This window comes from Salmo salar, chromosome ssa24 (assembly GCF_905237065.1).
Source record: "Salmo salar chromosome ssa24, Ssal_v3.1, whole genome shotgun sequence".
NCBI classification, from domain to species: Eukaryota; Metazoa; Chordata; class Actinopteri; order Salmoniformes; family Salmonidae; genus Salmo; species Salmo salar.
Window position 1 is genome coordinate 33,619,448 of NC_059465.1, and position 19,233 is coordinate 33,638,680.

General features: G+C 40.1%; 2 protein-coding genes across 3 annotated transcripts; both read right to left on the reverse strand.

Annotated features, from left to right (window-relative positions):
* Positions 1-588: 588 nt before the first annotated feature.
* On the reverse strand, positions 589-10,635 carry LOC106585759 (arrestin domain-containing protein 3). Of its 2 annotated transcripts, XM_014172339.2 has the most exons (5): positions 10,404-10,635; positions 4,540-4,600; positions 1,789-1,885; positions 1,306-1,562; positions 595-1,173 (listed from the first exon to the last, which is right to left on the reverse strand). In XM_014172339.2, the coding sequence occupies exons 3-5, from the start codon at positions 1,850-1,852 to the stop codon at positions 976-978; spliced, it is 519 nt and encodes a 172-aa protein (XP_014027814.1). In that variant the 5' UTR covers positions 1,853-1,885; positions 4,540-4,600; positions 10,404-10,635; the 3' UTR covers positions 595-975. The 2 variants fall into 2 exon arrangements, with proteins under 2 accessions (XP_014027815.1, XP_014027814.1); XM_014172340.2 differs by lacking the exon at positions 1,789-1,885 and having other exon boundaries at positions 589-1,173; positions 10,404-10,611.
* A 73-nt stretch (positions 10,636-10,708) lies between these two features.
* Positions 10,709-15,612, reverse strand: LOC123730365 (arrestin domain-containing protein 3-like). Its single transcript, XM_045706635.1, has 3 exons — positions 14,250-15,612; positions 12,441-12,697; positions 10,709-11,763 (listed from the first exon to the last, which is right to left on the reverse strand). The coding sequence occupies exons 1-3, from the start codon at positions 14,263-14,265 to the stop codon at positions 11,422-11,424; spliced, it is 615 nt and encodes a 204-aa protein (XP_045562591.1). The 5' UTR covers positions 14,266-15,612; the 3' UTR covers positions 10,709-11,421.
* Positions 15,613-19,233: the final 3,621 nt, after the last annotated feature.

The following is a 19,233-nucleotide window of genomic DNA, read 5'->3' on the forward strand; positions in this document are numbered from 1 at the left end:
TCTCCACTGGGCACACGATCACCAACACTGGACAATTGAGGACTGGAAAAACATTTCCTGCTATTTCAATATAACTATGGATTATTTCGAACCAAAACAACATTTGTTGTTGAAGTAGTAGTCCTGGGAGTGCATTCTGACGAAGAACAGCAAAGGTAATCCAATTTTTCTTATAGTAATTCTGAGTTTAGTGAGCACCAAACTTGGTGGGTGTCAAATTAGCTAGCCTGTGATGGCCAAGCTATCTACTCAGAATATTGCAAAATGTGCTTTCGCCAAAAAGCTATTTTAAAATCTGACACCGTGATTGCATAAAGGAGTTCTGTATCTATAATTCTTAAAATAATTGTTATGTTTTTTGTAAACGTTTATCGTGAGTAATTTAGTAAATTCACCGGAAGTTTGCGGTGGGTATGCTAGTTCTGAACATCACATGCTAATGTAAAAAGCTGGTTTTTGATATAAATATGAACTTGATTGAACAAAACATGCATGTATTGTATAACATAATGTCCTAGGAGTGTCATCTGATGAAGATCATCAAAGGTTAGTGCTGCATTTAGCTGTGGTTTGGGTTTATGTGACATATATGCTTGCTTGGAAAATGGCTGTGTGATTATTTGTGTCTATGTACTCTCCTAACAATCTAATGTTTTGCTTTCGCTGTAATGCCTTTTTGAAATCGGACAATGTGGTTAGATTAACGAGAGTCTTATCTTTAAAATGGTGTAAAATAGTCATATGTTTGAGAAATTGAAGTTATAGCATTTTTAAGGTATTTGTATTTCGCGCCACGATCTACCATTGGATATTGGTGAGGCGTTCTGCTAGCGGAACGTCTGTCCGTAACAGGTTAACTAATTGACCCTCTCTCATATATGGCAACCACTTATCGGTCTCCGGGTCACGGAAGAGAGGAGGACGGAGGAGTTGAGGAGAGGACAGACTTTTGCCCAATTGTGAATTTCCATGCCTCTACAATTTTCTATACAAATTTGACGAGGAAGCAAACATTTCGTAGGGGGGTGGTAGCTCAGACGCAGATGGGACTTGTGACTCAAAAACAAAACTGAAGTAAGGTGGGGGTTCCTGTCCAAGAGTTTGAGTTGCAGTAAGAACAACGATAGGTAGCTTGATCTCAGGGTCTATGGCCAGTTTAACATCAAGAACGACCTGAAAGAATAGAAACACAACAAGTGTTACAAAAGGTTTGTTTGAATAATTGGAAACATAAAACATAGTTGTTAATTTGGTGTCTGGAGCTCTGCAGTTCAGATTCATCCTATCACATATGTAGGTAGCTACCTTCAATCGGTACTCCAATTTGAGTATAGGACAGTTGAAGATGGTGGCAGGGAGTTGTGGAGGGATGGTCAAAACTTGGGTCACCGTCTGCCGAGTGCCAGCAGGCACCTGATCGCCCTTCTCTTTCAAGATGTTGTGGGTGTGGACTTTCCTCTCCTTCTGGGCGTAGAAAGACTGCTTTTCGTACAGGTAGTATTTTGGGGTCCCTGGGCGAGTTGAGTTGTTGACAATTATTGCCCTGACTTTCACAGCCTCTCCTGTAAAAATATATTTAAAACCTGAATGAGGATGGACGTGTATGCTGGTTCAGGTCCAGTATGGATGCGGCGGAGTGGGAAGTGCTGCTGGATGGGTACGAGACAGTCCCTCTCAAAAACGAAACCTATTTGGTTAGCAGAGATCCGACTTGAGTATTTTTCACCCCAGTTTATTTGAGAAAGGTGGTAAAGTTTGTTTTATCTACAGCCCAATATGAATCATTACCTTGCTGGTATCCCTGCCTCTCAGTGTGAATGCTCACAGAGATTTTTCCAGATGCAAAGAACATAACATCCTTTTCCTTGGTCCCATGCTGAGGTTTCTGAAAAATGTGATACACAGCAGTCAAAATGACGTTTTATCTGGATCCATGTCAGTTTGGGAGCAAGAAAGATGATTTCTTTAGTGACAAAAAATGAATGTGCTATAGAATGTGTTTCCCTGTCTGACCTAAATAACTTGTTTGTATATGTACAGTGCCTTCGGAAAGTATTCAGACCCCTTTACTTTTTAAATGTTTTGTTTACGTTACAGCCTTATTCTAAAACTGATTAAATGTATTACTTTTTTCAGCAATCTACACACAATACCCCATAATGACAAAGTGAATACAGTTTTTGAAATGTTTGCACATTTATTTAAAACAAATTACATAAATACATTATTTACATAAGTATTCAGACCCTTTGCTATGAGACTCAAGATTGAGCTCAGGTGCATCCTGTTTCCATTGATCATCCTTGAGATGTTTCTACAACTTGATTGCAGTCCACATGTGGTAAATTCAATTGATTGGATATAATTTGGAGAGGTACACACCTGACTATATAAGGTCCCACAGTGGACAGTGCATGTCAGAGCAAAAACCAAGGTCAAAGGAATTGTCGATAGAGCTCCGAGACAGGATTGTGTCGAGGCACATATCTGGGGAAGGGTACCAAAACATTTATGCAGCATTAAAGGTCCCCAAGAACACAATGGCCTCCATCATTCTTAAATGGAAGAAGTTTGGAACCACTAAGACCCTTCCTAGAGCTGGCCACCCGGCTTACTGAGCAATTGGGGGAGAAGAGCCTTGGTCAGGGTGTGACCAAGAACCCGATGGTCACTCTGACAGAGCTCTAGAGTTTCTCTGTGGAGATGGGAGAACCTTCCAGAAGGAAAACCATCTCTGCATCTCTCTAGGCCTTATGGTAGAGTGGCCAGACGGAAGCCACTCCTCAGTAAAAGGCACATGACAGCCCGCTTGGAATTTGCCAAAAGGCACCTAAAGATAGAAATACAGGTATGCAGAAATATAGGTATTTCCAAAGGGTTAACATACTTTTTCTTGCCACTGTATGTAAATGTAATATTTCAGGTTTTTATTTATTATAAATTAGCAAAAATCTCTAAAAACCTGCTTTTGATTTGTCATTATGGGATATCGAGTGTAGATTGATGAGGGGGAAAAAAACAATTTAATACATTTTAGAATAAGGCTGTAGCATAACAAAATGTGGAACAAGTCAAGTGGTCTGAATACTTTCCGAATGCACTGTACGCTGATCTGTAAGTATTTGATGTATGGAATTGACTGCTGATACTGTAGGTAGGCCTAGAGTATAAGTCTTTCTGTTTTTCAAAGTATTTTGTCAATAATTACTTTTTATTTATATTATTCTTGTTTTAAATGTATGTCGTTTGGTCCTTGAGCTGTTGTTGTTCATTCATGTTCTGTATTATTTCATGTTTTATGTTTTGTGTGTACACCAGGAAGAGTAGCTGCTGCGTGAGCAACAACTGACGGGGATCCTAATAAATAAAGACAGGGCCAGGAGTTTTTCCAGACCATGTGACCAGGAAGTTATCGCTTGACTTGATCAATGTCAGTTGTGGGTGTAACACAAACATGTGACAGGCAGGAATGTGTGATAACTAAATTCTGGGCCCTAGTAGTGACAATATTGCCAAATACTGGTCCTTACCATTAGATATGGGATCATAGACTGGTCTGCCTTTGAGACAAAGGTGAAATCAGTCTTGGCGTTGGTGTCAAACCTTATTGACCTGGTCAACTTAGCCTCTAATGAGTAAAGGATTTGACCACATTTACCCTGGAAAGAGGAGGGCATGTCCCTGAGAAAGACAGGATAACATCGTAGGACCACAAATCCATCACATTTGTCTAGTGAAATTAAAACAAAATGTCCAATTCCTATCCATAACCATGATTTCAAAAAAATCTCTAGTTAATTACTATTGTATTTATCTCATATACTCTTTCTGAAGCTAATATCTCTGGTTTACTTAATACTATGTTCCTGGACTGCTATGATTTGTTTATGTAGATGTTTATCATGCATATGAGTGGTGCCTAGTCTTGCTTGGTTAGCCTTCCAAAATCAGTGAAGGCCTATTTGAATCTGACATCAGCAGTTGCTCACAAATTAAATTCATATTGCATCAAAGTAATGTTCATGTAACAATGTTGCTTCCATCTCTCTGCTTGCCCCAATCCTGATTCGAAACAGAGATCCTCACATAAACTATTATAACCCACAAAGCATTGTTACCTATCGCTCCACAAAAGCCGCAGCCCTTGCGGACTGCTAACTAGCGCACACTGGTAATTAGCTAGCCATTTCATCCCCCTTTCAACCCCCCATTTTTCACAGCAACCCCGCAGCTGGGCAGAGCCCACCTGAGTGATCTGGGTCAAAACACCAAAGTGTCCCTGGCCTTGCCCCAACCTCAGCTTGAAACCAGGGACCCTCTGAACACGTCGACAACGATCACCCATGAAGTATCGTTACCTATTGCTCTACAAAAGCCGGGGCCCTTGCGGAGAAAGGGTAACAACTACTTCAAGGTCTCAGAGTGGGTGGCTTCACCAATTGGGTGATGTCACCAATTGAAAACGACTAATGTGCACCACTAACTAGCTAGCCATTTAACATCGGTTACATTCACAACATTAAAAAGTTGAATACTTACTTGTCAGGAATTTGGAAGGAGAAAGGATGCACATGTCTTCCTGTAGTTAGAACATTGGTGCCTGAGAGTATGGGGAAATGGAAATAGAATTTAGATACACTGAACAATGTTGACAATGTAGTCTCTCCCAACATCTGTTATCAAAGGTAACTGGGCTGATTATGGGCATTCTGCGATTGGTACATCCATTTTGGGACTTTGCGTGACCTGATTGAACCGGCCCTTCACACTCCCCCAGAACACCTATCCTGTGCATTAAACAACCTTATAATGTTCTGTGCATGTGTTTCTTAACACAAAAAAAACTTTCAGAAAAACCTTACACACTTCTTCTGCTCCCTCCCCCTCCCTTCACATTGCTCCCTTTAGGCTACTCACCTTTTTTAAACCCGAGTCTAATCAATGACATGTTGTACAGTCTGTGCCTCATATTTCTGAACCATTGGTCCGGACCGGACCAAATCTGAACCAATCATAGACGTCTATGTTTGGGTAAAATCAAGGCCAGTTCGGACTGGACTAATAATCAATGTCTGTGAATGTTGAAATCAAGGCCGGTCCAGACCTAAAATCAACACCTGTGGGCTTTGAAATCAGGAGTGTTCATTCAAAATTGGAAGAGCATGAGCTGCATTACTTTAAAAAAAAATGTGTAAAGTTCAAGGGCCATCCACACATAGGGCGATAACTATAATGCTAACTATAATAAACTATAAATTGTACATAAACTATAAACGTTGGCAAGCATCCACACTAGAGGACAGTTTATTGTTTCTCTTTCTACAGTAGCTGTCAACTGATCAACCCATTCTACTGCACATTGTATAAGGTGTTTACAGACTACTCAGCGCTTCAGTGTGTGTGTACGCAAGTACACAATACACAATAATACACAAATAATACACAAATGCACATGTAATGAAAAATTATATAGGAACACATGTAGATGTTAAAAAGACATTGAAAAGACATCACGTTCATTTTCAGTTCAAGGGGAAAGTTAAAAAAATATATTTTATGAAATTGTATTTTTATAGATATTGGAAAATACCTATTTTTGCGGACCTTGAAAACACGACTCTACCAGACAGTGAGAAGTTGCTTTGTCTGACGTTGAAGTCACATTAACCATTCTTCAATGAAGAAAGAATTATGTCACGTTTAAATATTCAAATTAAATAGCAAAGAGAAGCAAAATGGAGGTTAACCAATCATAGATGTCTATTTTTGGGCCAAATCAAGGCCGGTCTGGACCAGAACAAAAATCTACGTATGCGGACATTGAAATTAAGGCCAGGGCGGATGGACCAAATTTCAACCAATAACTGAAGTCCATTGACATTGTGCATCAGTCGATGCTTACTGGAGCAATTCAAAAACAAATGCAATTTGCAAATCCCTTTGTCAGCATGTCAATGTTAATCATTAGCCTACATGCCTCTTTGCTCAAGTGATTTCCATTTTTCAAATGGTTGTCAATTCATTAGGATCTTAGCCTATCAGTGTATCAATTTACCAATGTGATCACCATTGCGCATTCTCTCTCTCCTTTCAAACTCTCCGCGAGTTCTTTTGGCTGCTGTATTTTACATTCAGCAAATGAGATAAATTGCTTTCATCTCTCTTTGAATATTCTTAGTAAACATTTTTTGAATAAATGTCCATAAAAGCTATAATGTAGTCTAGCTTTTCCTGGGGCTCTTCCAAAGCTATTTGGGAGAGAGGCCAGCAGAGAGCAGGTGTGTAATTGTTCAAGAGAACAATAAGAGCATGCATATTAGCCTATCAAAATAAGGCTAATGCTGAATTGAGTGTATTACCAGTGTTATGAAAGACAGAGACAATAACTTTCTGCCAGAGTTGACCAATGTCAAGTGGCTACACGATGTCGCAAGCACTTGAATTAAATGTGTTGTCGGCATTTAACTAGTCCCGTCCCACTATGCAAAAACTGGGTGAATCAACGTTGTTTTCACATCATTTCAACAACAAAAAATCTATGTGATGACATTGAATCAACGTGGAAAACTGATTGGATATTTAAAAGGTCATCAACGTAAGGGAATTTAGCATTTTTTTTACCGAAATCAAATTACATTAGATGGTTTGTTGATTCATGTTAGTTGACAACTCAACCAAATGTAAATCAAAACTAGACGTTGAACTGATGTCTGTGCCCAGTGTGTTGGCCTTCCCTGTAGCTCAGTTGGTAGAGCATGGTGTTTGCAACGCCAGGGTTGTGGGTTCGATTCCCACGGGGGGCCAGCACAGAGAAAAAAAAAAAAAAAAAAAAAAAAGTATGAAATGTATGCATTCACTACTGTAAGTCGCTCTGGATAAGAGTGTCTGCTAAATGACTAAAATGTAAAAAAAAATGTAAAAAATGTGTTATGTGTTTGTGTCATTGTAACAGATGTCCCACAAGACATGTTGACACCAGCGTAACAGATCTGATCGTACTTCACAACTCTCTTGCGTTGTGTTTTTTAAGAAAGGAATGCCCAGCCAGCGGTCCCAGTTGATTGGTGTTTAATCTGACGATAGACACAAGGAAGCACATTAGATGGGCAGGACAACAGTATGTTGATGGCTGTAGACTCGTCTGCTAGCATGGAAACAACCATGAATTAGCAGGGAGCCAATGCAACCACCACAATTAGAGCTAGCTAACTCGCTCCCACAGCAATAACATCCAATAGCACATCCCTGGATGCCCCCAATATCCAACAGGAACTGTACACACACACACATATACATACAGTGCATTCGGAAAGTATTCAGACGCCTTGACTTTTTCCACGTTGTTACGTTACACCCTCATTCTAAAATATATTAAATATTTTTTTCCCCTTATCAATCTACACACAATACGCCATAATGACAAAGTGAAAACAGGTTTTTAGAAATGTTTGCATATTTAGAACAAATTAAAACAGAAATACATTATTTACACTAGTATTCAGACCATTTGCTATGAGACTCAAAATTGGGCTCAGGTGCATCCTGTTTCCATTGATGATCCTTGAGATGTTTCTACAACTTGATTGGAGTCCACCTGTGGTAAATTCAATTGATTGGACATGATTTGGAAAGGCTCACACCTGTCTATATAAGGTCCCACAGTTGACATTGCATGTCAGAGCAAAAACCACGCCATGAGGTCAAAGGAATTGGCCGTAGAGTTCCGAGACAGGATTGTGTCGAGGCACAGATCTGGGGAAGTGTACCCAAAACATTTCTGCAGCATTGAAGGTCCCCAAGAATACAGTGGCCTCCATCATTCTTAAATGGAAGAAGTTTGGAACCACCAAGACACTTCCGAGAGCTGGCCACCCAGCCAAATTGAGCAATCTGGGGAGAAGGGCCTTGGTCAGGGAGGTGAGCTCCAGAGTTCCTCTATGGAGATGGGAGAACCTTCCAGAAGGACAACCATCTCTGTAGCACTCCACCAATCAGGGCTTAATTGTAGAGTGGCCAGACAGAAGCCACTCCTCAGTAAAAGGCACATGACAGCCCGCTTGGAGTTTGCCAATAGACACCTAAAGACCCTTAGAACATGAGAAACAAGATTCTCTGGTCTGATGAAACCAAGATTGAACTCTTTGGCCTGAATGCCAAGTGTCATGTCTGAAGGAAACCTGGCAACATCCCTACAGTGAAGCATGGTGGTGGCAGCATCATGCAGTGTGGATATTTTTCAGTGGCAGTGACTGGGAGACTAGTCAGGATCAAGGGAAAGATGAACAGAGAAAAGAAAAGTAAAGTCTCTGAATGTCCTTGAGTGGCCCAGCCAGAGCCCGGACTTGAACCCGATCAAATATCTGTGGAGACCTGAAAATAGCTGTGCAGCGATGCTCCCCTTCCAACCTGACAGAGCTTGAGAGGATCTGCAGAGAAGAATGGGAGAAACTCACCAAATATAGGTGTACCAAGCTTGTAAATTAGCAAAAATGTATAAAAACCTGCTTATTCATTATGGTATTGTGTGTAGGTTGCTGAGATTTGTATTTTATTTAATACATTTTAGATTAAGGTTGTAACGTAACAAAATTTGGAAAAAGTCAAGGGGTCTGAATACTTTCCGAAGGCACTATATACACATACATACACACATATACAGTACCAGTCAACATTTTGGACACACCTACTCATTCCAGGGTTTTTCTTTATTTTTGCTATTTTCTACATGACAGCTTTGCGCACTTGGCATATTATTGTTAGATTTTCTATTAACCTTTATTTAACTAGGCAAGTCAGTTAAGAACAAATTCTTATTTACAATGACGGCCTACCAAAAATGACACCCTGCGGGGACGGGGGCTGGGATTAAAAATAAAAAATAAATAACATATAAATATAGGACAAAACACACATCACGACAAGAAAGACAACACAACACTACACAAAGAGAGACATATGAAAATAGAATACCGTATTTCAGAACGTGACCTACCGCTTGCATAGAATTATCAGACTCGGAAAAATTTACATTCACGATCACAGAAATAAGAATGAATATGAGGTGGTATCTTGAATCCTTGGGACGTCCATACCCTAAACCATTTTACATTGACTTCAATGGGGTTGGAATGTCCCAAGGATTCTGGATAGCACAGATCACGAATAAAACGGGCGTCCCCATTCAATTAAATTATGGCATAATGGGTGGACTGGCGGCCATTGTGAGTGTACCCATAGGTGCAAAGCAGGAAGTAAAAGCAGGAAGTGTACCCATCAGTATGTGCCACCGAGGTGTGATTTCTTGAATCAACACAAATAATAATACAAAAAATACATTCCATTGCATGAGCCATATTTGTGGTATGGATGTGGGCAAACCCGTGAGCACCTGTGGCCCCTTACGAGGAGCTCAGATTTTTTGTAGCCCCCAACCCAATTAAAGTTGCCCATCCCTGAGCTAGACCTATTGCAGAGAATTTACTTGTCACAGTGCAAGAAAATGAAATGACTTGAAAGCCAGCTAGTGGGCGAGATTATGAAATGACAGCTCCCTGTCCCCCGGACACGTAGTTTGATAATATCCACAATTGATAAGCCTATGTATAGGGAAAACAGAATGATCCTACCAAGGCTACAACACAATGGAGCATTTTATTAGTTTGAAAGTGAATACAAAATTCTAGTTGAGGCTTTAAATTACAGTAGACCTATGCCATTAAACCGCTCACAATGTATAGTGCATGGAAAAGGGGAACACAGGTGAGGTTGCACAGCCACTTCGTTTAAATTAAGGATATTGATTCTCAAATAACTTTTAAATGCCTCTGTAGTTAAGCTATTGCGGTCTTACCCCACCAGTACTCTATTGTTTGTATTTTTTTAATATTGTAAACACTGTAGGCATAGCCACAAAACATGGTTAAAACCAGGGCCGCAACTTAGGTTTTAGAAGTTGGGGGGCCATAAATATATATATATATATATATATATATATATACATATGTATTTTTTTAATCCAGTCGGATAAACACTCCAAATAGCCTAACCGACCACTGGGATGCGTCCGCATGGTCCTAAAGCACACCGCTGCCTCGTTTGGATCACATTCCAATGATAAAACTGGGGGGGACAAAATGACATGTCCCCCCCGTCCCCAGTGAAAGTTGCGCCCCTGGTTAAAACTAAGTTTGATATCACGGATGATCAGTTCTTGCATTCAGAGCTCTATGAATTTGAGTGTTGTTAGTCTACATTTCTCCTCAACTTTACCCAAACAGCATTTATTTTTTATTGTTTGAACTACAGATTTCCCCTTTACTACCTTTTCCCCAAAATGTCTTACTCATCTTTATGATGGCTGATAAGCAATGCATACATTAAGAAAATAAGTTTTGATACTTTACCATTCCCTTCCTGCAGTACACACTGCTCAAGTGAAAAATATTCATATTTGGCACGATATGTTTCGTCCGAGTATAGTCCATAATCTTCCTCCCACAAAACATTAGCTTTTCCTTTAGCCTTGATAGAAAGACATTTAATCTTTGTTTCAGCTGAAACTACCAAAATAATTCTCCCTGTGATAGTATCTCCCCTTGAAAATACATTTTGCCCATTTTTTGCATCATATTTGATGGTAAAGATTTGGATTGTCATTCTGGTCCACGAAATGAAGCGTAGCCGACGCAAAAAGAAAAACAAGTGTTGGTAGGGTTCACAACTGTCTTTAATATAACATAGTAAGGAAGGAGGTCTATATTTACAATAGGCGGGGACAATAAGTAGGCCTACGCCCACAATATTTGCAATGTCATCATTAAACACCACTTCTGAGTCACGTCTGATTAATTTTCCAATACTTGTGACAGCATAACTCTGTGATTCTTCTCCATCAAATAAAAAGTTATAAAGGCCTATATAAGGTTTATGTATGCATACGGTGTGGTATTTAGTTGATAAAGTGTTCCTGGTTTTATGTATCTCATCATAAAAAAATGGACCAGTGGCCTATTATCGTCGTGGACGTCCCTGCTTTTTATTTCCCTGTACTTATTTGGAAATGACAATTTTTACTATTATCATATATATATATATATATATTTTTTTTTTTCTTCTTTTTTTTTTCGATTATCAGCACCACCATGAAATAAGAACATTCATTGTTACATTCTTAACAGCAATATTCATATTTAGACAACTTATACAAGGCACACTTAAGCAGAGCTTTGTTCCATTTCATTATCCATAGTAGGCATTTCCACAAAGATATTGAAGTTACACACATTGTCATGCCATTGACAAGAAACACCAACAACAGAGAAGTATGGAAGTATAAATGGACGTCTAAAGAGATAGAAAACTGCACATTATCATATACAATGCATACATTTGTTATATTTTACCCTCTTATCTTTTCTTCCACTAGGATTTACCACCAAAATCAGACAGGGATGGGTACATTCCGTAGGCTGGAGTAGGCGCAAAAGCTCCTGGGGCCATTGGTGGATAGGCTCCTGGGGCCGTTGGTGGATAAACTCCTGGGGCCGTTGGTGGATAAACTCCTGGGGCCGTTGGTGGATAGGCTCCCGGAGCTGTCGGAAATTGTGGTGTGCTGTTCCACCCAGGTTGGTTTGCGTTCCGAAACGAGTCAAAACCAAAGTCAGAGTAAGGTGGCGGCTGCAGTCCAGGCATTTGAGTTGCAGGGAGGATGACCAGTGGCAATTTGATTTCTGGGTCTCTGGCGTAGGGAACATCCAGGACGATCTATGACGTAAACAAGGATATTGGAATCAAAGGAAATGCAATAGTTAGGCTATAGGCCTACGACAAAGCACAGTATGCAAGCTAGAATTAAAAGGTAAATGATTACATTTACATTTTAGTCATTTACGCCCAACGCTCTTAACCAGTAGGCTACCTGCTACCCTTGATTATTGGATTTAACGTATATTCAAACTCATATTTCAAGTGCAAACTGTTTTTACATTTCAGTTAGAAAAAATGACTTGTATAAATTGATCAGTGACACTTTGTCAAACAGTATAACGATTTACCAATTGTATAACGTGGACTCAATAAGAAAATGGTTTGCCCAACTGGAAGTTATTTTTAGAGAACATTTGTGGTTAAAAAGTAACCAGCCTCTAGTCTTTGCTCTACATTATTATCAATGATAACAACCCACATGACTTCAGAAGTTGTAAAACTGGGTCTCTAATCATTTCAAAAGTCTGATGACTCCCTTGGTAAACAATGACAAAATAAAAGGGAGGTGTTTCACCAGAGCATTCCTGTTGCAGCAACGAAACCCACTACAACATGTTGTAAGCCCAGAACATGTGCCCTGTGTCTTTTTTCTGTATCTTAGTAAATAAACGGTCAAAGCACATTGTAGTAGTGGCTTCGGATAGACAGAGAGAGAGAGACACAGAGACACACACCTTCAGCCTGTACTCGCATTTAATATTACTGCAGGTGAAGATGGATGGAACAATGTGCTGTGGGATTTTAAGGACTTTAGTGACTTTCAGTTTCCCAGATGGTGGGATGGGCTCTCCCAGCTCTTTCAGGATGTCTTTAGTGGACACCCTCCTCTTTCCCCTCGCAAAGAAGCTGACCTTCTGGTACAGGGTATACTTGGGCTTGATCTCACGAGAGGAGCTATTCTCAATGGACGCCACAACCTTTAGGTCTTCACCTGCAAAGGGAGGGGGGGTATATTTATGGTAGCAATGTTGTTCTGGATTCATGATACTCAGTGCTAAGGTCAAACCCTAATATGAGATAAATGATCAGAATTCAAACACTTGAGCAAATCTACCATGTCTGTGCATGATTTGCATGAAACCTCAACTTGTGCTTTTTTCTCATTCCGACATGTATGAATAAAACTTGTATTTATTAATTACTCAGAGTGGAACAGACAGCGTTTTTTTATTTTATTTAACTAGAAATGTCAGTTAAGAACAAATTCTTATTTTACAAACAACAACACAGAGTTACACATGGAATAAACAAGCGTACAGTCAATAACACAATAGGAAAAAAAGTAAATATACAGTGTGTGCAAATGGCGTGAGGAGGTAAGGCAATAAATAGGCCGTAGTAGCGAAGTAATTACAATTTAGCAAATTAACACTGGAGTGATAGATGAGCAGATGGTGGTGTGCAAGTACAAATACTGGTGTGCAAAATAGCAGAAAAGTAAATAAAAACAGTATGGGGATGAGGTAGGTAGATTTGGTGAGCTATTTACAGATGGGCTATATACAGCTGCAGTGGTTGGTTGGCTGCTCAGATAGCTGATGTTGTATAGTTAGTGAGGGAAATATAAGTCCTCAGCTTCAGCGATTTTTGCAATTCGTTCCAGTCATTGGCAGCAGAGAACTGGAAGGAAAGGTGGCTAAAGGCTTTGGGGAAGACCAGTGAGATATATCTGCTGGAGTGTGTGCTACGGGTGGGTGTTGTTATCGTGACCATTGAGCTGAGATAAGGTGGAGCGTTACCTAGCATCGACTTATAGATGACCTGGAGCCAGTGGGTCTGGCGACGAATATGTAGCGAGGGCCAGCCGACTAGAGCATAAAGGTCGCAGTGGTGGGTGGTATAAGGGGCTTTGGTGACAAAATGGATGGCACTGTGATAGACTGCATCCAGTTTGCTGAGTAGAGTATTGGAAGCTATTTTGTAAATGACATCGCCGAAGTCTTGGATCGGTAGGATAGTCAGTTTTACGAGGGTATGTTTGGCGGGGTGAGTGAAGGAGGCTTTGTTGCAAAATAGGAAGCCGATTCTAGATTTAATTTTGGATTGGAGATGTTTAATATGAGTCTGGAAGGAGAGTTTACAGTCTAGCCAGACACCTAGGTATTTGTATTTGTCCACATATTCTAAGTCAGAGCCGACCAGAGTAGTGATGCTAGTCGGGTGGGCGGGTGCGGGCAGCGAACGGTTGAAAAGCATGCATTTCGTTTGGAGGTTAGTTAACATAGTGTCCAAAGAAGGGCCAGATGTACACAGAATGGTGTCGTCTGCGTAGAGGTGGATCAGAGAATCACCCGCAGCAAGAGCGACATCGTTGATATATACAGAGAAAAGAATCGGCCCGAGAATTGAACCCTGTGGTACCCCCATAGAGACTACCCCCATATTAATCATGCATTGAACTGCATTGGTATGGTATGAAAGGCTATATACCAGAGGTTCATTACTATGTTCCTAGCTTTCATTAGTCCTGTTGGTTTTCTTACCTAAGTAGTAGCCCATTCTCTCTATGTGCTTTGCTGGATATCCTCATTGATCTGCTCAACTTGGCCTCTAACGTATACAGGATTTTCCCCCAGGCGCCTTTGAAGGATGATGGCATTGCTCTATGAACAAGGAATATCAGTATTATAATTTTTTTTTAAATTACAAAACAGAGACTAAGAATGGTGAGAGATCATAGTCAACATTCTACATAAAGTTGATATTTTATGGTGTAGTATCTAGAAGCCATTTGGTAACTACAGATTATGGCCATAAATAAACAAGTGAACTGTCATAATTGGAAAATGGCAACTAATGTCTCCGATTGGTATATGGTGCTAGACCTGTAACTAGGCTACATTAGCTCTTTAGTTACATATACATCAAGACAAAGACATTATGGGCCAGTTTCCAGGACACAAAATAAGCTTATTAATTGGAGAATCTCCATTGAGCGTTCATTTCAGCCCTAGACTAGGATTACCCTATATGTAATTAGGCTATTTACAGGTAACTTCCAAAATAAAAGGAAACACACGTGTAAATGAGGGATACAAAAAATATTGAATGTGGTTCCTGAATGCGGTGCCTAAGTTAATTAAGCAATTAACATCCCATCATGCTTAGGGTCATGCATAAAAATGCCCAGTTGCCCATTATTTTGGTCTCAGTAACTTTGAAAGAGGGGTCTCAAAGGAGCATAAGGGGTTTAAAGTATGTGTCAGTCACAAGATCTCAACCCAATTGAACTCTTATGAGAGATTCTGGAGCGGCGCCTGAGACAGTGTTTTCCACCATCATTAACAAAGCACCAAATTATGGAATTTCTCGTGGAAGAATGGTTCCACATCCCACATCCCAGTTCCAGAAACATAATCTATGCCAATGGCACATTGAAGCTGTTCTGGTGGCTCATGGTGACCCAACTTCATTAAGACATGTTACGTTGGCATTTCCTTTATGCATGTACTATCTGCAATCTATTGATTATATATTATTGACTTCATATGGCTGTGTTTACACAGGCAGCTCATTTCTGATCTTTCTTCAATAATTGGTCTTTTAACCAATCAGATCAGATATTTTGCCAATAATTGGGCAAAAGATCCTAATTGGGCTACCTGTGTAAACGTAGACTAAATCATTCATTTCTTCTCATTCAGTGTATCATATTAGTATGCTAACATGCTGACCAAACCGGAAGCGCACGTTGATTTTGTTGACCCACACCAGAAACGATGAGGACACGCAGGTTGAAATATCAAAACAAACTCGGAACCAATTATATTAATTTGGGGACAGGTCAAAAACTATTAAACATTTATGGCAATTTGTCCTGGGTGTCCAAAGAAAGGCCAGAAGTTTACAGAATGGTGTCGTCTGCGTAGAGGTGGATCAGCGACTCACCAGCAGCAAGATCAACATCCTTGATGTATACAGAGAAAAGAGTCGGCCCAAGAATTGAACCCTGTGTCACCCCCATAGAGACTGCCAGAGGCCTGGACAACAGGCCCTCCGATTTGACACACTGAACTCTATCAGAGAAGTAGTTGGTGAACCAGGCGAGGCAATCATTTGAGAAACCAAGGCTATTGAGTCTGCCGATGAGGATGTGGTGATTGACATGTGTCGAAAGCCTTGGCCAGGCCAATGAATACGGCTGCAGAGTATCGTTTCTTATCGATGGCGGTTAAGATATCGTTTAGGACCTTGAGCGTGGCTGAGGTGCACCCATGACCAGCTCTGAAACCAGATTGCATAGCGGAGAAGGTGCGGTGGGATTCGAAATGGTCGGTAATCTGTTTGTTGACTTGGCTTTCGAAGACTTTAGAAAGGCAGGGTAGGATAGATATAGTTCTGTAGCAGTTTGGGTCAAGAGTGTCCCCCCCTTTGACCGCAGCTGCTTTCCAATCTTTGGGAATCTCAAACGATACAAAAGAGAGGTTGAACAGGCTAGTAATAGGGGTTGCAACCATTTCTGCAGATAATTTTAGAAAGAAAGGGTCCAGATTGTCTAGCCCGGCTGATTTGTAGGGGTCCAGATTTTGCAGCTCTTTCAGAACATCAGCTGACTGGATTTGGGAGAAGGAGAAATGGGGAAGGCTTGGGCGAGTTGCTGTGGGGAGTGCAGTGCTGTTGACCGGGGTAGGGATAACCAAGTGAAAAGCATGGCCAGCCGTAGAAAAATGCTTATTGAAATGTTCAATTATAGTGGATTTGTCGGTGGTGACAGAGTTTCCTATCCTCAGTGCAGTGGGCAGCTGGGAGGAGGTACTCTTATTCTCGAAGGACTTTACAGTGTCACAGAACTTTTTTGAGTTTGTGTTGCAGGAAGTAAATTTCTGCTTGAAAAAGCTAGCCTTGGCTTTTCTAACTGCCTGTGTATATTGGTTTCTAACTTCCCTGAAAGTTGCTTATCACGGGGGCTGATCGATGCTAATGCAGAACGCCACAGGATGTTTTTGTGTTGGTTAAGGGCAGTTAGGTCTGGAGAGAACCAAGGGCTATATCTGTTCCTGGTTCTAAATTTCTTGAATGGGGCATGCTTATTTAAGATGGTGAGGAAGGCATTTAAAAAAAATAACCAGGCATCCTCTACTGAAGGGATGATGTCAATATCCTTCCAGGATACCCGGGCCAGGTCGATTAGAAAGGCCTGCCTGAAGTGTTTCAGGGAGCGTTTGACAGTGATGAGTGGAGGTCGTTTGACCGCTGACCCATTACGGATGCAGGCTATGAGGCAGTGATCGCTGAGATCTTGGTTGAAAACAGCAGAGGTGTATTTAGAGGGCAAGTTGGTTAGGATGATATCTATGAGGGTGCCCGTGTTTACGGCTTTGGGGTGGTACCTGGTAGGTTCATTGATCATTTGTGTGAGATTGAGGGCATCAAGCTTAGAATGTAGGATGGCTGGGGTGTTAAGCATGTCCCAGTTTAGGTCACCTAGCAGCACGCGCTCTGAAGATAGATGGGGGGCAATCAGTTCACATATGGTGTCCAGTGCACAGCTGGGGGCAGAGGGTGGTCTATAGCAGGCGGCAACGGTAAGAGACTTGTTTTTAGAGAGGTGGATTTTTAAAAGTAGAAGTTCAAATTGTTTGGGTACAGACCTGGATAGTAGGACGGAACTAAGCGAAGTGTCTAAGCGATGTAAATATTAGCCCACCAGGTGTGTTTGCAGGGCACTTACTGCTGAGGGATCTGAATTGTGAATGGGTAACATGAGTTCCAGGAGCTACGACATTACAATCTGAAAATCAACAAGTCATGTTTATTTTACAAGAGAAAAAAATCTGTCCTAAAATATGGACCTTTTTCTAGGTATTTGATAAAGTTGCCACAGTGAGTGTGTGTGTGTGTGTGTATGGGTGATTCTCAGGAACTTGGAATTACTCTTGGTACATTTTTGAAAAGACAAACATTTAATTTTGTAATGGATAAGATACCATCTCAAATTATTGTCTGTGTTAAATTAATAATCTCAAATTGTTAAGATTCAATTACTTTTTACACATTTTCCAAGACCATTGTGGTGGCTAATTTCTGCATTACCAAATGAGGAGAGTTAAACTTCACACACCAGTCAGTTATACTTAAAACTACATATTTAATAATTAAGATGCTTTTGCAAAAGCACTTGACCTTCAATGATGCGCTATCTCTAGTGAACCATTGAAAAGTGATTACACAAAAGTACAAAGATCTTTTATACCCAAGATCCACCCCTCTCAACGTACATGACGAACAACAGATCTTAGGAACAGTTCACAAAGGTTAAGTTTTGTATGAAAGATATCTATAAAACATAGCAGACAGCAACTGCTGTATCAACAGTGTTCATTGTATAGACCAGTATCTGGTCCTCCTACCCCAAACTGGAACCGTCTCTCCCTGGTACGGTATAGAACAGAACCATTAGCTCATCCAATGGCATAAATCAATTGACAACTCTAGATACTCCAATCTCAAGTAAACCCCCTCTTGACTCCACTCCTGGACAAGCTCACTGAGGGGAGTGACTTGCGCACAGACATTGTGGAGACAAATAATTGGTTCCCCATTAATCACGCCATCCCTTCACATGGTTTAACAATACATTCACATATGACAAGTATCTCACATAAGCATATTATGCAAATAAAACATCTTAATTATCTATGTTACCCAACTAATTCTGATTAATCTGCCACACCATGCACAAATAAATCTCATTACCATAACATTTGTAAAGTTAGAAAATAAACATAGAAAGGTGAAAATGTACAAAAATAAATAAATACATTCGATAAAGGAGAATTATTACAATATTTCATTAAAAGATGAGAATATGATTAAGTATATTTCAATTTTAATCAGTTATCTAATTACCGTAACGTGTGACATGTTCATAACCTGGATGTTTTTTTATTATTATTAATGTTTTAAATTATTATTATTATTTTAAAAGAACACAAATATAGAGTAGATATTTTGAATATTTGTTTGTACAGATGAACGTGGTACCTTCAGGTGTTTGGAATTTGCTCCCAAGGATGAACCAGACTTGTGGAGGTCTACAGTTAATTTTCTGAGGTCTTGGCTGATTTCTTTTGATTTCCCATGATGTCAAGCAAAGAGCCACTGAGTTTGAAGGTAGGTCTTGAAATACATCCACAGGTACACCTCCAATTGACTCAAATGATGTCAATTAGCCTATCAGAAGCTTCTAAAGCCATGACATCATTTTCTGGAATTTTCCAAGCTGTTTAAAGGCACAGTCAACTTAGTGTATGTAAACTTCTGACCCACTGGTTTTGTGATACAGTGAATTATAATTGAAAGAATATGTCTGTAAACAATTGTTGGAAAAATGACTTGTACAAAGTAGATGTGCTAACCGACTTGCCAAAACTATAGTTTGATCCCGTCACCGGGATCAAAATCCAGCGAAAAATCATATCGCCAATTAGCATTAAAAAAAAATCATAATTAAAAAAAAAAAATAAT